This window comes from Salvelinus alpinus, chromosome 13 (genome assembly GCF_045679555.1).
Source record: "Salvelinus alpinus chromosome 13, SLU_Salpinus.1, whole genome shotgun sequence".
NCBI classification, from domain to species: Eukaryota; Metazoa; Chordata; class Actinopteri; order Salmoniformes; family Salmonidae; genus Salvelinus; species Salvelinus alpinus.
In genome coordinates this window covers 7788646-7808974 of record NC_092098.1, presented here as the reverse complement: position 1 = coordinate 7808974, position 20329 = coordinate 7788646, and the positions used below count along the sequence as shown (strand labels likewise).

The 20329-nt window shown below is 43.8% G+C and overlaps 1 protein-coding gene across 2 annotated transcripts in view; it reads left to right on the top strand.

Moving 5' to 3' along the window:
• Positions 1–591: 591 nt before the first annotated feature.
• The window catches only part of LOC139538051 (short transient receptor potential channel 5-like), a 37209-nt gene continuing 17471 nt past the window's right edge, over positions 592–20329 (top strand). The window contains exons 1-5 of one of the 2 annotated variants that reach the window (XM_071339985.1): positions 592–1155; positions 1289–1418; positions 14512–14946; positions 15155–15472; positions 15558–15761. In XM_071339985.1, coding sequence (XP_071196086.1) covers positions 14557–14946; positions 15155–15472; positions 15558–15761 — 912 coding nt within the window. In that variant the 5' untranslated portion in view covers positions 592–1155; positions 1289–1418; positions 14512–14556. Of the gene's footprint in view, positions 1419–14511; positions 14947–15154; positions 15473–15557; positions 15762–20329 lie in introns of both variants that reach the window. The other variant, XM_071339984.1, reaches the window with a different exon arrangement.

Here is a 20329-nt window from a genome sequence, read left to right as displayed (position 1 = left end):
CCCTACCTCTGAGGAAGTACAGTTCCCGCTCAGCCCAGTCAAAACTGTTCGCTGCTCTGGCACCCCAATGGTGGAACAAACTCCCTCACGACGCCAGGTCAGCGGAGTCAATCACCACCTTCCGGAGACACCTGAAACCCCACCTCTTTAAGGAATACCTAGGATAGGATAAAGTAATCCTTCTAACCCCCCCCCCCTTAAAAGAGTTAGATGCACTATTGTAAAGTGGTTGTTCCACTGGATATCATAAGGTGAATGCACCAATTTGTAAGTCGCTCTGGATAAGAGCGTCTGCTAAATGACTTAAATGTAATGTAAATGTCATCTGACTGGGGAAAATGAACACCACAGTGAATCAATGCTAACCCCCGCTCCCTGCACGTCGGTCTTGTTTCCCATGAGGCTGAGCACATCGCTGGCACGTATCCTCTCTCCTGTTGTCATTCCAAGGGTGCTCCATTCACCCCCACAATGGAACTGGATCCACGTGGAGAGTCACCAGAACACGTGGGGCCTCCTTTCAATTAACATGATTCGGGTAGCAAAATGACGGTGTGGTTAGTTGCAACTCAAGGTACACTACACTCCAGACAGGTTTGTGTACTGACTATGCATGAGAATGGGAAACTGCAGCAGTGTAACTCTGCAGGATTGGTGATGACGGGTGGGGAGGGAAAGCCATGTCAAATCCCTTGATCCTTGATTAGCCTCGGATGACAAATTGCACCCGCAATTTGGCGAGCCGGGAAGGAAGAGCTGACATCAACTGCAACGAAAGAGGCAGATACTTGAGAAGAATGGGTGCATGGGGAGAGGAGGCTGGTGCTGGAGATAAATGAGGGGAGATTGGGAGGAGGGAGGGAGAGAGAGGGAGGGTGCAGAAAGGAGAGAGAGAGAGAATGCAAAGAGCCAAAGAGGAGAGTCTGATGTGAAGAGCAGAGGAGCTGGCAGTGTTGACAACGCAGCGAGACAGAGAGGGGTTGGAGAAGGGCTCCCGCCGCCGCCACCGCCGTGACTACACTCCGTTCGACACCATGACAACCGTAGCAAATGCACGGCGAGCCCCCGGCCCTGCCGCCCCGCCAATCAGGGGGGAGCGAGTGGCGCGCGGCAAGCTGTGAGGGGAGAGACGCAGCACAGGATAGCAGAACAGAGGTAGAACACCCCAGACCCCGCTACTTACACAGAGAGAAGATACCCAGTCATTTCCCTGCCTCTTACCTGAACACTGGATGCCAGAGTAAACCTCTTGGATAATCAGCTTTGCTCTTGTTCTTTTCCCCCACAGTGGGGAGGAGGGTAAGGATGGAGATACTGATTGTAACAGGACCACCCAATCACTATTACAACCTAGGAGCTACCAGACTGGCGGGGGAAAAAAACGCAAAGAAAAAGACAATGTAGAAAATCTGCATCCGGTAAGTTTGCCATTATCTTTTCAACGTAAACATTGCATCTCCATAGTCAAACTAAGTATGAGCCAGACTCCAGGGTGGACGGTGGGATTTGTGTGTGCCGTTCTCGCTCTGACACACCGGAGACGATGGCACAGTTGTACATATTTAGTCTGCAGGAGATCAGTCAGCTGTGTTTTAACTAAATGCACAATTCATGCGGAAAAGACTCATCTGCAACGGGGAAAAATGGGATGCAATTCTAGTTGAAATGGAGTGTGTATCTCTGTGGAAATCATCAGCCCTGTTTTATTGATACATCGCATACTTGCTGAGATATACAGTAAAGGGGCGTCATCTATACTCATTTCCCAGTAAGCCTTTCCTACCACAGACAAGAATCCCACTCACTGTAAAAACACCACGATGTGTTGAGGGGTTTTTAAGCATGTGTTCAGCCAGGCGTTTGGCACATTGTGCTTCTTTCAACAGGGACACGGTCCCTCCCAAGAACTTTAACATGGCTTGTCCTCCACCTTTTTAAATGGACAGAAACACAATTAAACACAGTGCTGGCCTGTGACACAGCGATTGAACCTGCATGTTATGATTTGTTAAAGGCCACCGAGACACCGCATAGATTTATGGACAGATGGAAGATATATACAGAGGGACAGACAGAATTTCTCATTTCTAATGCACATGATCAAACTAGGAGGTGTGGTAGTGTGCCCTTAGCAAGCCCTAATCTAATATCGCTGCGCAGCACTGAAGAAAACAATCACACATCATGTCCTTTTTCTTCCCCTAATCTCCTCTTCCTTCAGTGCAGGATATTCAAAGTTCTCAGAACAGATAAAGAATTGTGAACATATGAATTATCGCTGACGAAACGTGTTTATTTTAGGGCGGCTGGTTGCCTAGCCATCAGAGCGTTGGGCCAGTCACCGAATGGTTGCTGGTTTGAATACCTGAGGAAACAAAGTGGCAAATCTGTCGATGTGCCCTTGAGCAAGGCACTTAACCCTCCTTTCCCCCAGGGGTGCTGTACTACTATGGCTGACCAGGTAAAACAACCCATTTGACAGTACCTAGCTGATGTGACAATAAAACATAATTCATCACTATGTGTAAAATATAATATATATCTTCATATTTTTTTTTTTTCTCCAATTTTTGTCTACCCAATTCCTTCCTGTGTATTGTTAGGGCCACGTCTAAATTCAGCTTTAATGATCGCAGTGCGCGTATACCATGGTATCTTCTGGATGATTCCACAGGAAATGCAGTCATGCACACACACAGCATGGAGAACAGGTCAGAAAGAGGAGCAGACTAAAATATCCACGTCTGTTAACCGTCAAAAGAGACATAACAGCAATGTGCTTCAGGGTTGTATTACGCAAATTGTACGATCCAATGCTGCAGTCTCACTCCATCCATCTGTGTGCCTTGGGTGTGCTTTGAAGTCACACCTGTGGTTCCGCACCTCAGACCCACTTTGAATCCTACCCTCAAAACAAGACGCGTGTTAAGAACCAAAGATTATGCCGCGTACTGTAATTCGTTCCTCATTGTGAATACGGTAGGTGGTGCAGGAGGAATCAAATGTTCAGGCTTTAGTGTTTCTAAGAAACAGTCCCTCTGTCATAATTCGCTGTCGGGGTTGGATGCACCACACAGAGTTCTGGGGTTTGTGGATGGCAAATGAACCCAACGGTGGGTGACGATTAGAGAAAGGAGGGTTCGGAATAACTCAAGTCTGTCTGGGGAGGAGTATTAGCATTGTGGTAATAATAATTAGAGTCGTTGTTGACAGCACAGAGGATACAATCTGGCTAAATACCAGCTTTGTGTCTCTCACACAGTTGATGGGCTGGGAGACACAACATCCCAGGTGTAGGGAGTGTGGACGAGTCACACGTAGTCAAGTGGGAGATTACAATTTCTCACAGTGCTGCTAGTGGATTCCATCTCGCTCTCTCGCTCTCTCTCGCTCTCTCTTATATATATATACACTGCTCAAAAAAATAAAGGGAACACTTAAACAACACAATGTAACTCCAAGTCAATCACACTTCTATGAAATCAAACTGTCCACTTAGGAAGCAACACTGATTGACAATAAATTTCACATGCTGTTGTGCAAATGGAATACATTTACATTTAAGTCATTTAGCTGACGCTCTTATCCAGAGCGACTTACAAATTGGAAAGTTCATACATATTCATCCTGGTCCCCCTGTGGGGAATGAACCCACAACCCTGGCGTTGCAAGCGCCATGCTCTACCAACTGAGCCACACGGGACCTAGTATAGACAATAGACAAAAGGTGGAAATTATAGGCAATTAGCAAGACACCCCCAATAAAGGAATGGTTCTGCAGGTGGTGACCACAGACCACTTCTCAGTTCCTATGCTTCCTGGCTGATGTTTTGGTCACTTTTGAATGCTGGCGGTGCTTTCACTCTAGTGGTAGCATGAGACGGAGTCTACAACCCACACAAGTGGCTCAGGTAGTGCAGTTCATCCAGGATGGCACATCAATGCGAGCTGTGGCAAAAATGTTTGCTGTGTCTGTCGGCGTAGTGTCCAGAGCATGGAGGCGCTACCAGGAGACAGGCCAGTACATCAGGAGACGTGGAGGAGGCCGTAGGAGGGCAACAACCCAGCAGCAGGACCGCTACCTCCGCCTTTGTGCAAGGAGGTGCACTGCCAGAGCCCTGCAAAATGACCTCCAGCAGGCCACAAATGTGAATGTGTCAGCATATGGTCTCACAAGGGGTCTGAGGATCTCATCTCGGTACCTAATGGCAGTCAGGCTACCTCTGGCGAGCACATGGAGGGCTGTGCGGTGCCACAAAGAAATGCCACCCCACACCATGACTGACCCACCGCCAAACCGGTCATGCTGGAGGATGTCGCAGGCAGCAGAACGTTCTCTACGGCGTCTCCAGACTCTGTCACGTCTGTCACATGTGCTCATGTGCTCAGTGTGAACCTGCTTTCATCTGTGAAGAGCACAGGGCGCCAGTGGCGAATTTGCCAATCTTGGTGTTCTCTGGCAAATGCCAAACGTCCTGCACGGTGTTGGGCTGTAAGCACAACCCCCACCTGTGGACGTCGGGCCCTCATACCACCCTCATGGAGTCTGTTTCTGACCGTTTGAGCAGACACATGCACATTTGTGGCCTGCTGGAGGTCATTTTGCAGGGCTCTGGCAGTGCACCTCCTTGCACAAAGGCGGAGGTAGCGGTCCTGCTGCTGGGTTGTTGCCCTCCTACGGCCTCCTCCACGTCTCCTGATGTACTGGCCTGTCTCCTGGTAGCGCCTCCATGCTCTGGACACTACGCTGACAGACACAGCAAACCTTTTTGCCACAGCTCGCATTGATGTGCCATCCTGGATGAACTGCACTACCTGAGCCACTTGTGTGGGTTGTAGACTCCGTCTCATGCTACCACTAGAGTGAAAGCACCGCCAGCATTCAAAAGTGACCAAAACATCAGCCAGGAAGCATAGGAACTGAGAAGTGGTCTGTGGTCACCACCTGCATAACCATTCCTTTATTGCGGGTGTCTTGCTAATTGCCTATAATTTCCACCTTTTGTCTATTCCATTTGCACAACAGCATGTGAAATTTATTGTCAATCAGTGTTGCTTCCTAAGTGGACAGTTTGATTTCACAGAAGTGTGATTGACTTGGAGTTACATTGTGTTGTTTAAGTGTTCCCTTAATTTTTTTGAGCAGTGTATATATACAGTGGGGAGAACAAGTATTTGATACACTGCCGATTTTGCAGGTTTTCCTACTTACAAAGCATGTAGAGGTCTGTAATTTTGATCATAGGTACACTTCAACTGTGAGAGACGGAATCTAAAACAAAAATCCAGAAAATCACATTGTATGATTTTTAAGTAATTAATTTGCATTTTATTGCATGACATAAGTATTTGATACATCAGAAAAGCAGAACTTAATATTTGGTACAGAAACCTTTGTTTGCAATTACAGAGATCATACGTTTCCTGTAGTTCTTGACCAGGTTTGCACACACTGCAGCAGGGATTTTGGCCCACTCCTCCATACAGACCTTCTCCAGATCCTTCAGGTTTCGGGGCTGTCGCTGGGCAATACGGACTTTCAGCTCCCTCCAAAGATTTTCTATTGGGTTCAGATCTGGAGACTGGCTAGGCCACTCCAGGACCTTGAGATGCTTCTTACGGAGCCACTCCTTAGTTGCCCTGGCTGTGTGTTTCGGGTCGTTGTCATGCTGGAAGACCCAGCTACGACCCATCTTCAATGCTCTTACTGAGGGAAGGAGGTTGTTGGCCAAGATCTCGCGATACATGGCCCCATCCATCCTCCCCTCAATACGGTGCAGTCGTCCTGTCCCCTTTGCAGAAAAGCATCCCCAAAGAATGATGTTTCCACCTCCATGCTTCACGGTTGGGATGGTGTTCTTGGGGTTGTACTCATCCTTCTTCTTCTTCCAAACACGGCGAGTGGAGTTTAGACCAAAAAGCTCTATTTTTGTCTCATCAGACCACATGACCTTCTCCCATTCCTCCTCTGGATCATCCAGATGGTCATTGGCAAACTTCAGACGGGCCTGGACATGCGCTGGCTTGAGCAGGGGGACCTTGTGTACACTGCAGGATTTTAATCCATGACGGCGTAGTGTGTTACTAATGGTTTTCTTTGAGACTGTGGTCCCAGCTCTCTTCAGGTCATTGACCAGGTCCTGCCGGGTAGTTCTGGGCTGATCCCTCACCTTCCTCATGATCATTGATGCCCCACGAGGTGAGATCTTGCATGGAGCCCCAGACCGAGGGTGATTGACCGTCATCTTCAACTTCTTCCATTTTCTAATAATTGCGCCAACAGTTGTTGCCTTCTCCCCAAGCTGCTTGCCTATTGTCCTGTAGCCCATCCCAGCCTTGTGCAGGTCTACAATTTTATCCCTGATGTCCTTACACAGCTCTCTGGTCTTGGCCATTGTGGAGAGGTTGGAGTCTGTTTGATTGAGTGTGTGGACAGGTGTCTTTTATACAGGTAACGAGTTCAAACAGGTGCAGTTAATACAGGTAATGAGTGGAGAACAGGAGGGCTTCTTAAAGAAAAACTAACAGGTCTGTGAGAGACGGAATTCTTACTGGTTGGTAGGTGATCAAATACTTATGTCATGCAATAAAATGCAAATTAATTAGTTAAAAATCATACAATGTGATTTTCAGGATTTTTGTTTTAGATTCCGTCTCTCACAGTTGAAGTGTACCTATGATAAAAATTACAGACCTCTACATGCTTTGTAAGTAGGAAAACCTGCAAAATCGGCAGTGTATCAAATACTTGTTCTCCCCACTGTATATCACGCCTGGGCTGTAGTAAACAAGCACCTTCCCTCCAATTAGCATTTCCTCTAAGTGGATGTGTTTTCTGTGTCTGCTTCAGTATTAAAAGCACAGTCAGTGTTGGTGCACATCTGCCTACGACACACACACACACACACACACACACACACACACACACACACACACACACACACACACACACACACACACACACACACACACACACACACAGAGAGAGAGAGAACTGATTGCTAGACTTCTGCACTGGCTCCCTATTGTGGAGGTTTACATGTTGTTGCCTACGATTTGCTCTCTCAGACTCCGAGTCAAAGTACAAAACACGTCTGTCTTTTGCTCCGCTCTCCAACCAATGGCCTTTGAAGCTGCACATTCTAGTGTTTCTCTCTCATGTTATTACTGATTTGATCATTTTATGAAAGACATCAGGCTAACATCATGAGGACATTTTCATCGTATTGACTTCGCTGAATTTGAAATGAATGTCGTTTGGACAGTAGTTGTCAACCTCACTGCCACTCGGGACACAGACATCGACAACGGATCTCCTTCACTCCCAGATGTGTAGTTCTCACCATGGTAACAGAGCCAGAAGTCTCACTCTCCGACTGTCCAGTTGACCATCGATTGACAAACTTGAACACAATCGAAGGTAGTACCTGGAAAACAGGTTTACATTTTTTACTGTTTTGAACATTCTTTCTTTGATGAACATTCTTTGATGTTCACGTCTTTGATTGGCTAGGCTCCTGTGACATGTCCTGAATTGTATTTATAGTACTGAGGTCAGTGTTGCCGTACCAGACCTGTCCACACCCCCGTGGACTTGCTTTTCTCACCACCCTCTCCTCTTCAGGCTTAGGTCACCATTTAAAATGACAGATTGTGAAGAAATCCTTATATGCAAATAGAGTTGCAAGTGCTTTATTTGAACAGAAAACGAAACCTCCCTAATTATGTCACACTCTGCTGGATTTCCAATCAGCCTGAGCCTCCCTACAGCTCTACTGTACTGGTGCAGTGGAGGACGCCCCAGCCTTCAGCAGCTCCAATGCGTTTGCTCTATGGCAACTGGTTGATGAGGCGCCAGGTATCCAGCCCCCGACGGAACGAGCCGAACCGGAGCACCTCTGCATTATTCATCCTGTGTGTGCATGGCCAGCGGCTCCCTCCCTCCCTGCTCCTCCTCACCTTGCCTCGCAGAGGAAGACCAAGAGGAGACAGAAATAAAGAACTACCGCGGGGGCCAAGTGTTGATCTTAAGTATGGATGTTAGTTTGCATGTCAGGAGAAGGCTCTTATGCAAGCTAATCAATGAGCGCAATGCTTCTTTTATCACCGGGCATAGCAATGAAGCATCGGCACGAAATATCCATGTCCTCTCCATGGGTTCCCTTCACCCCCCCCCCCCCCCTTTATAGCAGTGGATGGTCCACAGATACCGCCTCAGGCCTTGCACATCATCAGACCATGTTGCACATTTTCATCGAAGTTTCCTCGCTCCTCCATCTTCAAATGACTCCATGTTTAGTTCTTATATCACACAACACTAGTGCACTACCCACATACAGAGCCCGAGCCCGAGCAGTGAGTGTATGGGCAGGCAGGGCCACTCTAGCAGCTCACAAGACTTCAGAAGTACACTGAATCCGTGCTGTTAACCATTACATTACAGAGCACCCACAGGTTTGGACGCCCACAGCTTGTTCCATTACACTCCATCATCTCTTTCATCTCCCCCTGCTTCACGCATCATGCACTGCTAATAGAATATCCTTTTTTTTCTTTTTTTTTTTTACAATCAAGTCACTTTCATATGAAACTGCGGTGTGTAGGTATATAGAGCTCTTAGTGATTAAATATATAGTTGACATGTTTGAAGCAGCACTCCCCTCAGTCTTGTTGTTGGTTGAAACGCACGAGAGAGAGAAAAAGAAAAAAAACTCCCTGAAAAGCCAATACATTGTAGGCTATTTGTCTTGTGGTGAACATAATTTGTTGTGGTGCAGGTGTGTGCAACAGTCAGCAGAGTAATGAGAAGCTGTGCAAATCAGTGACATGAGGTGAGGTCGTTGACTGGATAAGCACCGGCTATTATCAAAGCTCACAAATAAACGTTCACCAAATGTAAACACCAATGTAGCCAAGATAAACAAGCGATAACCTCTGATGGCGGCATATTTCATATCATCTGACAAAATGACACACTGCTCAACTCAGCTCAGCCATAGACCAATGTAGCATCCATTGGATGTGGTACTGATTTAATCAAAATAATTCGCAACGCAAACGCCATAGCCTTTCACAACGGATTTACAATTCTTCCCATGCGTGGCGCACAAACACACACACACACATAATGATATTATTATGTGAAATATTATTACACACACATATATAATAAGGTTCTAACAAAATGTTCACGTTACAGAATTTAGTCTTTTTTTCATCCAACTTTTAACCTAAATCCAATGTCATGGTGACATCTTTTGTTGATTTCACGTTGTTCGTGTTAGTTGACAACTCAACCAAATGTAAAACAAAAATAGACTTGTGCCCCAAGTCTGAGTAGAGAGTGTTGATTGGTGGTGACATTTTGGACGGGTGGACAGTCCAGTGCTGGCTGTTTGCCTGCCTGACGGCTGGCAGTGAGGGAGATGGTGGTTGCCTTGCCTGTCATGAATAAAGTCACATCTTGTATGCTGTGTGATGCCTCTGTCTGGTTAAGACTTTCTTTGTGGTTGACCTTCCATTCTTTGAGCCCTCCAAACAGCTCCTTGCATGATAGTTCCAACTTGGAGAAGTGTTTGGGGTGCAGTATAGTGGTGTCCATTTGTGGGGTTGTTTTTGCTGGCTAGCTGGCTTTGTTCGGTCCAAGGGATGCGAGTCCCAAATTATGAGGATACGCCTTAATCATGTGGACTTTCCCCCGGGCGGTAGCCACACAACATGTTTAGTCAATACGCATGCACAAAATATGAAATCGGCTCAGGCTACTTCAAGATAGGCAAAGCAGCGACGCCTATACTGACCCTGCCATTAACAGTGACTGGAGTCAGGAAAGGCTGCATGCGTCAAGGATTTTTAATGCATTCGAATGGATGGAAAGAAAGGAATGAATACCCTTTATTTATTTATTTTTGTTACTGGTCCAATATCAATTTCAATTCAAATATGCAGTTTATATAACATGTACCACATGGGCTGCCACTTCAAAAAGAAATATAAGAAATACATACAGAGAACTGATCATACTGATCAAAAATGATTTTGTAATAGTAAACTTGGTATGTAAAGACAAATAAAGAAAAAGAGGTCGGCCCACACCCCAACTCCACCCTACCCCGCCTAGCAACACAGGTTGGTTGTCAATCCCCACGCCCCCATATCTGCCCACACCACCCTTCCCACCCCCTCACCACTTATCCCTTATCCCCTTGTTCCTTGACTAGCACCATTAATTCTCGCTGTCGATAATTCTAATGTTACAACTTCTAATAGTAACTGTATCCCCTGGCGAATTGGGAGAGAGTGGGCCCATCTAAGAGCCAACGATTTCATCATAACATTTTTACTTTGTGTTAAATACAGTCTGTGAACAAACTTAGAATGGATAAATTGATGGCTCGGAATTCAGGATGCCAAGGTCATATATTCACTTAGATCATTTTGAGCATACTTTTTTAATGGCTAGCTCAGGATATGAGCTTTCCAAACTTTGTGTATATATTATAGAGCTCAGTCCTTTCGGGAGATCATTTATTTTTAAATCCCATCGTTGGATTGGTTCGGTGGTTGGGTTTCCCAAGGGACTCCATAGGCAATCACATCTGAAACTAAGTACTAAATATAGAAATATTTGAGATTTTAAACATGAAAAGCGCAAGAATCCTTGATTAAAAAAAACATTAGATAACAGAACCTTTTCTATATAATAACGTTTTTTTTTTTTTTTTTTGTAACAGCTTTAAAAAAAAAAATCGGATTATCGCTGGGTATGCACTGCATACCCTGCCAACCCTGACTTGCATGTCACTGGTGCACATGGACAGGTAGGTTCAATAACATACCTCACAGTCTGTAGCCTAATATCACCCATTACTTTACCATCCTGGTCACAACATTAACTGCGGAGGTGAACATTTACTGTGGACACAATCATCCTTCAAGATGAATGTGGTATAGTTATGCAAGGACCACTATGCTATAAGATGACACACAATAGATAATGAGGAGTCATTTAGTTTCGTTTTTACGATGACTAACAATTTTCTTTTGCCTTCAACACTATAATTGAAGTAGAGGACAGATTATATAATGCAGACATCATCTAGATTCTTCCCGGGGACGACAGCATCATGGGCTAACCACAAGGATGCTCACAGCGATACTCAAGAGGCTCTAAACCAAAGACAATACCTGTATGGGCAACTTGAAAAGGTCCAAATCGTTTGTGTTTTTGTCAGCATATTAACACAGAGCACGGTTTGGTCGCTCCTGGTTGGTCTCGAGTGTACAGTGCCTTCAGAAATTATTCACACCCCTTGACTTTTTGCACATTTTGTTGTGTTACAGCCTGAATCTTAAGTGGTTTAAATTTAGATTTGTGTGTCACTGGCCTACACACAATAATCTCCAAGTGGAATTATGTTTTTGAAATCTTTACAAATGAATAAAAAATGAAAAGCTGAAATGTCTTGAGACAGTAAGTATTCAACCCCTTTGTTATGTCAAGTTTAAATAAGATCAGAAGTTTAAAAAAATCTTAAATGTGCACTCGATGTGCAATAATAGTGTTTAACATGATTGTCGAATGATTACCTCATGTCTGTACCCCACACATACAATTATCTGTAAGGTCCCTCAGTTGATCAGTGAATTTCAAACATAGATTCAACCACAAAGCCCAGGGAGGTTGCCTCGAAAAGAAGGACACCTATTGGTAGGTGGGTACAAACAAATAAAGCAGACATTGAATATCCCTTTGAGCACGGTGAAGTTATTAATTACACTTTGGATGGTGTTTCAATACACCCAGTCACTACAAAGATATAGGTGTCCTTCCTAACTCAGCTGCCAGAGAGGAAGGAAACCACTCAGGGATTTCACAATAATGGCTGTGATAGGTAAAAGATGAGGATGGATCAACAGCATTGTAGTTACTCCACAATACTAACCTAAATGACAGAGTGGAAAGAATGAAGCATGAACAAAATTAAAATATTCCAAAACATGCATTCTGTTTGCAATAAGGCACTAAAGTAAAACTGCAAAAAATGTGGCATGGTGGTGGCTGCATCATGTTATCTTTATACTTGTCATCGGTAAGAGCTAAGAAGTTTTTTAGGATAAAAAGAAAAAGAATATAGCTAAGCACAGGCAAAATCGTAGAGGAAAACATGGTTCAGTCTGCTTTCCAACAGACACTGGGAGACAAATTCACCTTTCAGCAGGACAATAACTTAAAACACAAGGCCAAATATACACTGGAGTTACTTACCAAGACGACATTGAATGTTCCTGAGTGGCCTGGTTACAAGACTTGAAAATGGCTGTCTAGCAATAATCAACAACCAATTTAACCGAGCTATAATAATGTTTTTTAATAACAAATTGTACAAAGCTTTTAGAGACTTACCCAGAAAGAGTCACAGCTCAGGGAGTTGAATACTTACAGTATCTAATCAAGATATTTATTTATTTATGGGAAAAAATGTACACGTTAGAATTTTTTTTTGCTTTTACATTACAGAGTAATTTGTGGAGATTGTTCAGATGTTTTTTTTAAATATTAAACACAACAAAATGTGGAAAAAGTCAAGGGGTGTGAATACCTTATGAAGGCACTGTATCTGTGTTTGAGTGTGTGCATGAGTGCGTGTGTGTGTGTGTGTGTGTGTGTGTGTGTGTAGTCTCTCTCCGACACCTTCCCTCTCTATCACGGTAACGGTGCGTGGGCAAAATCACTGTGGAAGCCAAGCCGCCACCCCCCCCCCCAAAAGCCCTGTCTCATTCAAGTAAAAAAAATATGTTGGATACATCATGGACCTGTGAACCCAGAAGTCCCTTCAGAGGCATAACTCTGTTGTTTATTTGTAACAGCAAGCTCTGGAATAACTATCTGTCAATGGGGGGGGGGCAATAGACATCATGGACTACGCAGTTCATATTTTATATGGGATGTTAACTGACATTGTAAAGGGGGTGATTGATGTAATTGTTTTGAGAGGCTTCAGTCCTCTCCGTTAGGACAGAATGGGGATATGTGCTAAAGATGGGCAGAAGGTTGTCTTTGGCTTGGTTTACTCGCATTTAAGGCCAATTAGTACTCACATTGAAAAACTGTGCGGTCTGTGCACTGCAGCTGCCAGCTTGGTCTGATGAAGAGATAGAGAACAGCATGGGCGTTTCAGCACAGTAAACAGCCGTGCTGGAATGGTGATATCAATTCTTATCATGAAAGAAGAATGCTTTAGCATTAGATTTGATAGCTGCGTTTATTACAATCTCCAGTTTGTGGAAATAGAGGTTGATGGCGGTACTCTGCGGCCTGTCTTGCTAGGTGATACTATACACGTCCCTCCTCGTTGACAGGTGACACGGGAACGCATTTCCAAGGTGACAATTTGTTCGCGAACAAGATCGAACTCTTGCATGCCTCCTCAAGATGCCTTGCCAAGAATGTCTCTGTCTGTTTGGAGTGGTCCAGTCCAATATGCAGGGAATGTAATACTGGTGTAACAAGGACACCAGCAGGTCAAACACAGTTGTATTGATTAAGTCAATGGTTGGTTCGATTACCACTTGAAGTGATCAGGGGCTTACGAGCTTGGCTTCTGTGTGGACATATCCACCCTCTCTGGCTGACCAATCCCTTTACTGCGTTTGTCAAATCTAAGTGGTTTGAGCAGGTCCACAGGTATCAGAGGTAGTGACCATCTTGCCAAGGCCATCCCCAGGAGATTAAGCTCCCACCAGCAGCACTTAAACCCAGCCATCCACACACTGCAGAAAATACAGTGGGAGAGTGTTTTATCACCCGTGACTCAGCTTGGAGTGGACCCATATCTCCTGCAGTGCCCCTGAAGCAGGGGGCTCACTCATGCAAGACCAGGCTGAGGGAAAAGCAAGCACAGTCCTCATGTGCTCAAAGCACAGTCCTCATGTGCTCAAAGCACAGTCCTCATGTGCTCTAACTTCCCTTCCGTCCATGGTGTTTCAGCGCAGTGCCTCCACTCCCTCCCCATGGTGCCATGAATATGGATGTGTCTCAGAAACGGCAGGCCCTGCAGGGCTGTGTGGGGCCACAGCATTGGCTCTGGCTGGGTGGGTGGTTAATGAGAACCAGGGTGATGGGGGGGTGGCAGAGGGGCTAAACTAGATTCTCCACCTTCTTCCCCCCTGCTGTCAGTTTCCTGAAGTAAAAAAAAACTATGCTTGCAGTGATCAAACAGAGAACCCCGTACAACGTTTATCCTACTAATACATTCAGCTGTGTGGAGTGACATCAGAGGAGGAGGCTGAAGAAATGACAGAATTACTATGGGTCCAATAGCATGCTTGGAGCAGGAGTGGAACCGTCTATTGTCATGTGAATAGAATAGAAGTCCAAGACAGGAATAAAAACATTGCTCACTGTGCTGTTAATTTGGCAATTCAACACCATTAGGCTATCAACACTAGATTCAGGTGTAATTTGTGGAAAACGAAACTAGAACCCATGCTATTTTTCTTTCGCCCCAGATTCCAATTCCCCAGTAGATTGTCAGTGATACTGACCGTGTACACATGATGAATCCCATGGCCCAGCTGTACTACAAGAAGGCGAGCTACTCGCCGTACCGCGACCGCATCCCGCTGCAGATCGTGCGGGCGGAAGCGGAGCTGTCAGCGGAGGAGCGGGCGTACCTGACGGCGGTGGAGAAGGGCGACTATGCCGGGGTGAAGCTGGCCCTGCAGGAGGCGGAGATCTACTACAACATCAACGTGAACTGCCTGGACCCGCTGGGGCGCAGCGCACTGCTCATCGCCATCGAGAACGAGAACCTGGAGGTGATGGAGCTGCTGCTCAACCACGGCGTGCACGTGGGCGACGCACTACTCTACGCCATCCGCAAGGAGGTGGTGGGCGCCGTGGAGCTGCTGCTGTCCCATCGCAGGTCCAGCGGAGAGAAACAGGTATGTAGGACATTAGGTATAGCACAGGCATATTTCAGCTAGTGGGCCTACTAGGTCCTTATTGTAGCTCAATAAGCATGATTTGACAGACAGGCTATGTACATGTTATGTATAGGTTAGACCGGTTATGTAAGTTGTACAGGTTATGCTCTTCCCTGGGCCCACTCAGTAATCCCTCTCCTCCCCAAACCCCTGTTCTCTTCTCCAGGTGCCCAACCTGATGATGGATACTCAGTTCTCAGAGTTTACCCCTGACATCACACCCATCATGCTGGCAGCTCACACCAACAACTATGAGATCATCAAGCTGCTGGTCCAGCGCAAAGTGACCATCCCCCGGCCACACCAGATCCGCTGCGACTGCGTGGCCTGTGTGTCCAGCTCCGAGGTGGACAGCCTGCGTCACTCACGCTCTCGCCTCAACGTCTACAAGACCCTGGCCAGCCCGTCCCTCATCGCCCTGTCCAGCGAAGACCCCATCCTGACTGCCTTCCGCCTGGGCTGGGAGCTGAAGGAGCTAAGCAAGGTGGAGAACGAGTTCCGTCAGGATTACCAGGAGCTGTCCCAGCAGGGTTTATAAAGGGCTTATAACAAGTTCATTGCTCTTCCAGGTGGAGAATGAGTTCCGTCAGGAGTACGAGGAGCTGTCCCAGCAGTGTAAGCTGTTTGCCAAGGACCTGCTGGACCAGGCCAGGAGCTCTAGAGAGCTGGAGACCGTCCTCAACCACCGCGATGACCTCAGTGAGGAGCTAGACCCACAGGACTGCCGCGACCTGGCCAAGCTCAAACTAGCTATCAAGTACCACCAGAAAGAGGTGAGCTGAGAGGTCCGAGCAGAAGGGGTCTAGTATAGTGAACACTGGTAAACCACACCCCCCCCAGCCCCCCCTAGGCAGGTGGGCCCACGGGTCTCCAAAAATGAATAATAATAGCATTTTACAGCTAATAACCTGTCATTCCGCCCACTCCCCAGATAGCATATGAACACGGAGTAAGCCATGGCTAAAGGTTACTTATAGTTTTATCTGCAAAAGGTATTGCACAACTAACTTAATTTGTTTTTATCACTTTACACATTTATTTTGGGATCCCATCCCTGTAAACGTAATTTGCCTCTCCTCGCCGCCTCTTCTCGATTTCCTTTGAGCTTTTTCAAAAGGAGGCGAGAGAGGATGGAGGAGAGAGGACGCAGGATTTGAGCAAACCAATTGAGAAACTCCACTTCATTGACACTAAATGCTGCCTTCAGTTCACCTTTAACCCTCAGAAAAATCTCAACACCACTAAGACCAGTTGTGACTCACTTCTGAACTGGAAGACAAGGGGTTAATTTGAGTCGTGGCTTGTGACGTTTCTATTGGTTTTGTTTGACCCAGAGACGAAAGAGGAAGCGAGGCATCCTAATCCTTAATTTCTTCTGGTTCAATGGTGAACTGAGGGCAGCATTTAGTGTCAATGAAGTGCGAGACACAGGCAGGTCAAAGGCTTGGGTGATCAGGTGGCTTGTGTTCTCTCTCATTGCCACCTAAAAGGGGTTAATTCACAGTCTACTGTCCTACTGAGAATTCTTCCATTCCGTTGCTCCTTTTCGCTCATATAAAATACAGTTGGCATGTTTCTTGCTGTCTTTCTTTATTCTCTCCTTGTTCTCCCTCTGGAGAGGTCTGACGCATGCATGCACACTCTCACAAACACATACTCTGTACGTGTGCTCACGCACAATAGCACACGCACACGCACACACACACACACCTTTCATCTTCGTCTTGATTTGATTTGAATACTGGCATTCGGCTGCTCCTTTGTTGTGATCTGAAAACTCCATATTTTCCTGCACTGTAATTAACTCAGTCTTCTTCAGCTCTACGGGGCTGTTCAGAGAACCTAACCAACCGAACTGGGGAAAAGGCCAGGTAGAATACTCATGGCTCGGTCAGCAAGTACAGACCTTTCATCCTTCATCCTCAGACCACTACAGTCAACAATCAGTTCAGTCAGCCTTCTGACGTTTTATGATTGGCTGAAGTTACCTTGTTCAAAACAGCAATCGTTCCAGAGATAGTAGGTTTGTAGAGATGCATAGAGATTCTGTGCAGAACAGGACAGCACAGTCACGTGGGAGTTGAGGGCCTGGTTGTCAGAGAGCGAACGGTGGACATGGGGGCCGGGGACATGGCGGCGGCGGACATGGGGGAGAGAACAGTAGGTTTAAACTAGTCTAATTCAGCATATGCATCAAATATTCACACATCAGGAAGGAGGGGGGACTACTGTTTGGGCTTTTATAATCAGCTTTTCTGCTGGGACTGATTACCTAATTGCATTCTACAGTAGGTAAAGTAATTAAAAGACTGTTCTTGGTCCCTCATCCGTATGCATCCACAATCGCACAGGCATTTATGCATAGAACCACCTCTCATTTATTTATTTTCCGGAAAGTAAGAATAGAGCTCAAGTAATTTATTCATACCCTTTACCTTCAGAAATGGCAGGGGGGAAGCGCTCTTCACAAAGAGTTCCTGTGTTATCTTTTCAGTGGTCCCTCTGGATCCCCTCTCCAGGGATTTCAATGTCTATGTCAACCCTTTTTTTTGTTGGTGGTCTGACAGGTGACTCCATGGTAATATTCGATTATTTCATCCCAGGTGACTTTCAAGAATACATCTAGATAGAAAGAGGAACACAGAACAATGGAACAATAGGAGGAGTTAAACAAAACAGAAATCTTATTTTGTCAAAGAAATAGGGATATTTTCATACTTTCGAAGTAAGTTGAGGTTCTTCATTCTTAAATCTGACAGACAGAGGGGTTATAGGTCATAGATGGGTTATGAATGAGTTATATATGAGTTTATAGATGGTTTATGAATGAGTTATATATGAGTTTATAGATGGTTATGAATGAGTTATATATGAGTTTATAGATGGTTTATAAATGAGTTATATATGAGTTTATAGATGGTTTATAAATTAGTTATATATGAGTTTATAAATAAATGAGTTATATATGAGTTTATAGATGGTTTATGTAGGTGGGTAATATTTTAGTTTATAGATGGGTTATAGATGAGTTAATATATGGGTTATATGTGAGTTTATATATGGTTTATAGATGGTTTATAGATGGGTTATAGATGCATTTATAGATGGTTATAGATGGGTTATATATGAGTTCATAGATGGTTATAGATGAGTTCATAGATGGTTATAGATGAGTTCATAGATGGTTATAGATGAGTTCATAGATGGTTATAGATGAGTTAATGTAGATGGTTATAGATGAGTTAATGTAGATGGTTATAGATGAGTTTATAGATGAGTTATAGATGGTTATATGAGTTAATATAGATGGCTTATAAATGAATTTATAGATGTTTAATATGAGTTAATGTAGATGGGTTATAGATGAGTTTATATTTGTGCTATAGATGAGTTAATGTAGATGGGTTATAGATGAGTTTATACATGGGTTATAGATGGGTTATATATGAGTTTATATATGGTGTATAAATTGGTATAGATGGGTTATATATGCATTTATAGATGGTTATAGATGGGTTGTATAAGAATTTATAGATATATGAGTTTATAGATGGGTTATATATGAGTTTATAGAGGGGTTATAGATGAGTTTATAGGGGGGTTATATGAGTTTATAGATGGGTTTATAGAGGGTGTTTAGATGAGTTTATAGATGGTTATAGATGGTTATAGATGAGTTTATAGATGGGGTTATAGATGGTTTATTTAGATGGGTTATATGAGTTTATAGATGAGTTTATAGAGGGGGTTTAGATGAGTTTATAGATTGTTATAGATGAGTTTATAGATGTTATAGATGGGTTATTTATGAGTTTATAGAGGGGTTATAGATGAGTTTATAGACGTTATAGATTAGTTTGTAGATTGTTATAGATGAGTTAATGTAGATGTCTTATGTTTATAGATGTTATATGAGTTAAGGTAGATGGGTTATAGATGAGTTTATAGAGGGGTTATAGATGGGTTATAGATGAGTTAATGTAAATGGGTTATGAGTTTATAGATGTTATAGATCAGTTTAAAGATGGGTTATGGATGGGTTATAGATGAGTTTATAGATGGGTTACAGATGAGTTAATGTAGATGGGTTATAGATGAGTATATATATGGGTTATAGATGAGTTATAGATGAGTTATAGAATGGTTATAGTTGAGTTATAGATGGGTTATAGATGAGGTATAGATGGTTTGTAGATGGGTTATGGATAAGTTTATAGATGGGCTATATATGAGTTTATAGATGGGGTTATAGATTAGTTAATGTAGATGGGTTATAGATGAGTTACAGATGGGTTATAGATAAGGTATAGATGGGTTATAGATGCGTTTATAGATGGGTTATAGATTAGTTTATAGAGGGGTTATGGATGAGTTTATAGATGAGTTATAGATGGGTTATAGATGAGTTTATAGATGGGGTTATAGATGAGTTATAGATGGGTTATAGATGAGGTGTATATATGGGTTATAGATTAGTTTATATATGGGGTTATAGATGAGTTATAGATGGGTTATAGATGAGGTATATATGGGTTATAGATTAGTTTATATATGGGGTTATAGATGAGTTAATGTAGATGGGTTATAGAAGAGTTTATAGATGGGTTATGGATGAGTTTATAGATGGGTTATAGATGAGTTTATAGATGGGGTTATAGATGAGTTAATGTAGATGGGTTATAGAAGAGTTTATAGATGGGTTATGGATGAGTTTATAGATGGGTTATAGATGAGTTTATAGATGGGGTTATAGATGAGTTAATGTAGATGGGTTATAGATTAGTTTATAGATGAGTTATAGATGAGTTATAGATGGGTTATAGATGAGTTTATAGATGGGGTTATAGATGAGTTATAGATGGGTTATAGATGAGGTATATATGGGTTATAGATTAGTTTATATATGGGGTTATAGATGAGTTAATGTAGATGGGTTATAGAAGAGTTTATAGATGGGTTATGGATGAGTTTATAGATGGGTTATAGAAGAGTTTATAGATGGGTTATGGATGAGTTTATAGATGGGTTATAGATGAGTTTATAGATGGGGTTATAGATGAGTCAATGTAGATGGGTTATAGATGAGTTATAGATGGGTTATAGATGAGGTATAGATGGGTTGTAAATGAGTTTATATATGAGTTACAGATGGGTTATAGATGAGGTATAGATGGGTTATGGATTAATTTATATATGGGGTTATAGATGAGTTAATGTAGATGGGTTATAGATGAGTTTATAGATGGGTTATAGATAAGGTATAGATGGGTTATAGATGCGTTTATAGATGGGGTTATAGATGAGTTAATGTAGATGGGTTATAGATGCGTTTATAGATGGG